Source organism: Sinocyclocheilus rhinocerous, unplaced genomic scaffold (assembly GCF_001515625.1).
Source record: "Sinocyclocheilus rhinocerous isolate Xijiao unplaced genomic scaffold, SAMN03320098_v1.1 scaffold828, whole genome shotgun sequence".
Classification (NCBI taxonomy): domain Eukaryota; kingdom Metazoa; phylum Chordata; class Actinopteri; order Cypriniformes; family Cyprinidae; genus Sinocyclocheilus; species Sinocyclocheilus rhinocerous.
In genome coordinates this window covers 468021-470816 of record NW_015634025.1, presented here as the reverse complement: position 1 = coordinate 470816, position 2796 = coordinate 468021, and the positions used below count along the sequence as shown (strand labels likewise).

Sequence of the window (2796 nt, the reverse complement as noted above, 5' to 3'; positions counted from 1 at the left end):
CTGTCTGTGAGGGGTAGGTTTAGGGGTAGGGTTGGTGTAGGGCAATAGAATATACGGTCTGTACAGTATAAAAACCATTACGCCTATGGAGAGTCCCCACAAGAATAGCAAACCAGACATGTGTGTGTGTGTGTGAGTGTGTCTGTGTGAGTGTGTATAACTGTGCAACTCTTATGTGTGTCTGTGTGTATAACTGTGCAACTCTTATGTGTGTGAGTGTGTATGTGTGTATAACTTTGCAACTCTTATGTGTGTGTGTGTGTGAGTGTGTGTGTGTGTGTGAGTGTGAGTGTTCAGGTCAATAATCTACTGTCTCATGTCTCATTTGTGTGGTGATTAGTCTTGTATTCTCCTTTAATCAGCAGAAAACAGCACAAACACATGATTCCTGTCTGAATCTGATCCAGATTACAATCATCTGATCAATTCTCAGCACATTTTCACACGCATGACATCATTTAATATCTAATCCTGATTTACACTTTTGACATTTTACTGCTGATATATATATGTATATACAACATCTGAAAAAGCTTCATTCTTAATGCGAAAAAAAACTGATGCAAAGTTTTTGGAAAGTTTTTTTTATTATTATTATTATTCGTCAGATTAGATATTAGGCCTTTTTTTTCGCAAATCATCAGATTTTTTTTCAGTATGCAAGGCTGTTTTGCTATTATTATATTAAAATAATCTAACTCGAATCTAAATTAAACACATAAAGATCAAGATGAAAACAAATCATATTTCTTTCACAATCTTATTTCAATAAGATTTTTCCTAACAAAATTAAATTATCAAATTATCAAAAAAAATAAATAAATCAAACTCTCAAAATGCAATTTAATTTCCTCATTCAGGGAAGCATGAACTGTATCAAAAAATATAATTAAAAATAATTTCTATTTGATATTTAATTTTCATTATCAACCCAGTATAAACCTGTCATAATTAAATCTACACCATCTGTATCGACTATTAGTATTACTGCTTGTTTATTTATTGATTTAATGATTAATGCATTATAAAACATTGAATCAGGTCCCATGTTTCCTCTAAATCTCTGTTGGTGGTGTTGTTTGTGTATTTACATTATTAGCCATCACTGCTTGGATCACAGCGTCACGTGTCTGCGAATGTTTGGTGAAGCACACTTCAGCACTTTTATTATTATTTAGCACTGATTGCTATTAGCTGCTGTCCACAGCATTCTGGAGAAATCAGTAATTAATGCAGTAATTAAAACCAATTAATGCAACTTAAAGGGGTCATATGATGCTGCTAAAAAGAACATTATTTTGTGTATTTGGTGTAATGAAATGTGTTTATGCGGTTTAAGGATCAAAAAACACATTATTTTCCACATACTGGTGCTATATTATTGTTTTAGTTTTTAAGCATACTTAATCTTTTAGTTCTCATTATTTCAATGCAATTATTATTATCTGGTGAAATTAAGCCTATTTAAAGATTGCGATATTATTTAATTGACAATTAAGCACATTTACTCTTAAAATTCTCATTAATGCAGTGCAAATGTTCTTAAAATTGGTTTCTTTTTATGCAATTTCTGTTAATTTTGTGGTCAAATTAAGATTTTTTTTGGTGACACTACTAATCACATTTAATCTCACTAACGCAAAGTGCTTAAATGCACAGGTGCTTCGTTCTCATGAATGTGTAATTTGTCCAAATCTGAATGGTTTAAAATCAGTTTAGTTTTTAAAGGAGAATCCTCGTTTTTCTGCTGTTTGACTGAAAGCATTAGTTCACTGCCAGAATAAAACTTTCCTGATCATTTACTCAGCCTCGTGTCATCAGAGATGTTCATCTCTTTCTGTCTTCAGTCGCAAAGAAATGAAGGTTTTTGAGGAAAGCGTTCCAGGATTTTTCTCCATATAATGGACTTCAATGAGGACCAACAGGCTGAAGATCAAAGAGCTCTACAGGATCCCAGCCGAGGAATAAGAGTCTCATCTAGAGAAACCATCGCTCATTTTCTGAACAAATAAACATTTATATAGTTAAAGCACAGATGCTGACGTAATCCTCTGTGTGCTCCGGTTCAGAAAGAAAAACGCCATCTCATTTTCTCCTCCAACTTCAGAATCGTCCGACATCATTGTTTGACTTTTTTTGTGAAGGGCGTTTGACTTTCTTTGCAGGTTCGCTTTGTAAACACTGGGTCGGTGCTTCTGACTCTTATTCCTCGGCTGGGATCCTGTAGAGCTCTTTGATCTTCAGCCTGTTGGTCCTCATTGAAGTCCATTATATGGAGAAAAATCCTGGAACGCTTTCCTCAAAAACCTTCATTTCTTTGCGACTGAAGACAGAAAGAGATGAACATCTCTGATGACACGAGGCTGAGTAAATGATCATAATCCTTGAAGTGTGTTTTGTTGCTCAGGCTGGGTTCAGGAGTTTGACGTGGCTCTGCTGGTGTCGGTCCTGAAGCAGGAGAACGCCTCGGACGTCTGTGTGATCAGAGTCCCGCCGGAGCTCAAATACACCGACCACATGATCATCGTGAGCGGATCCTCACCGCGACACCTCAGCGCCATCGCAGAGCTCCTGCTCAAAACAGTGAAGAGAAACACACTCACAGACACACACACACACACACGCATACACACACACACACACACACACACACACACACACACACACACACACACTCACACTCACTCACTCACTCATAGACACACACTCACTCATAGACACTCACACACTCACTCACTCACTCACTCACACACACACACTCATAGACACACACACACACACATACTCACTCACAGA

General features: G+C 36.7%; 1 protein-coding gene across 1 annotated transcript in view; it reads left to right on the top strand.

The window, feature by feature from the left end:
- Positions 1-2388: 2388 nt before the first annotated feature.
- Positions 2389-2796, top strand: part of malsu1 (mitochondrial assembly of ribosomal large subunit 1) — a gene marked incomplete at its 5' end in the record, with an annotated part of 976 nt that continues 568 nt past the window's right edge. Inside the window, one exon of the mRNA XM_016559008.1 lies at positions 2389-2635. Coding sequence (XP_016414494.1) covers positions 2389-2635 — 247 coding nt within the window. The remainder of the gene's footprint in view (positions 2636-2796) is intronic.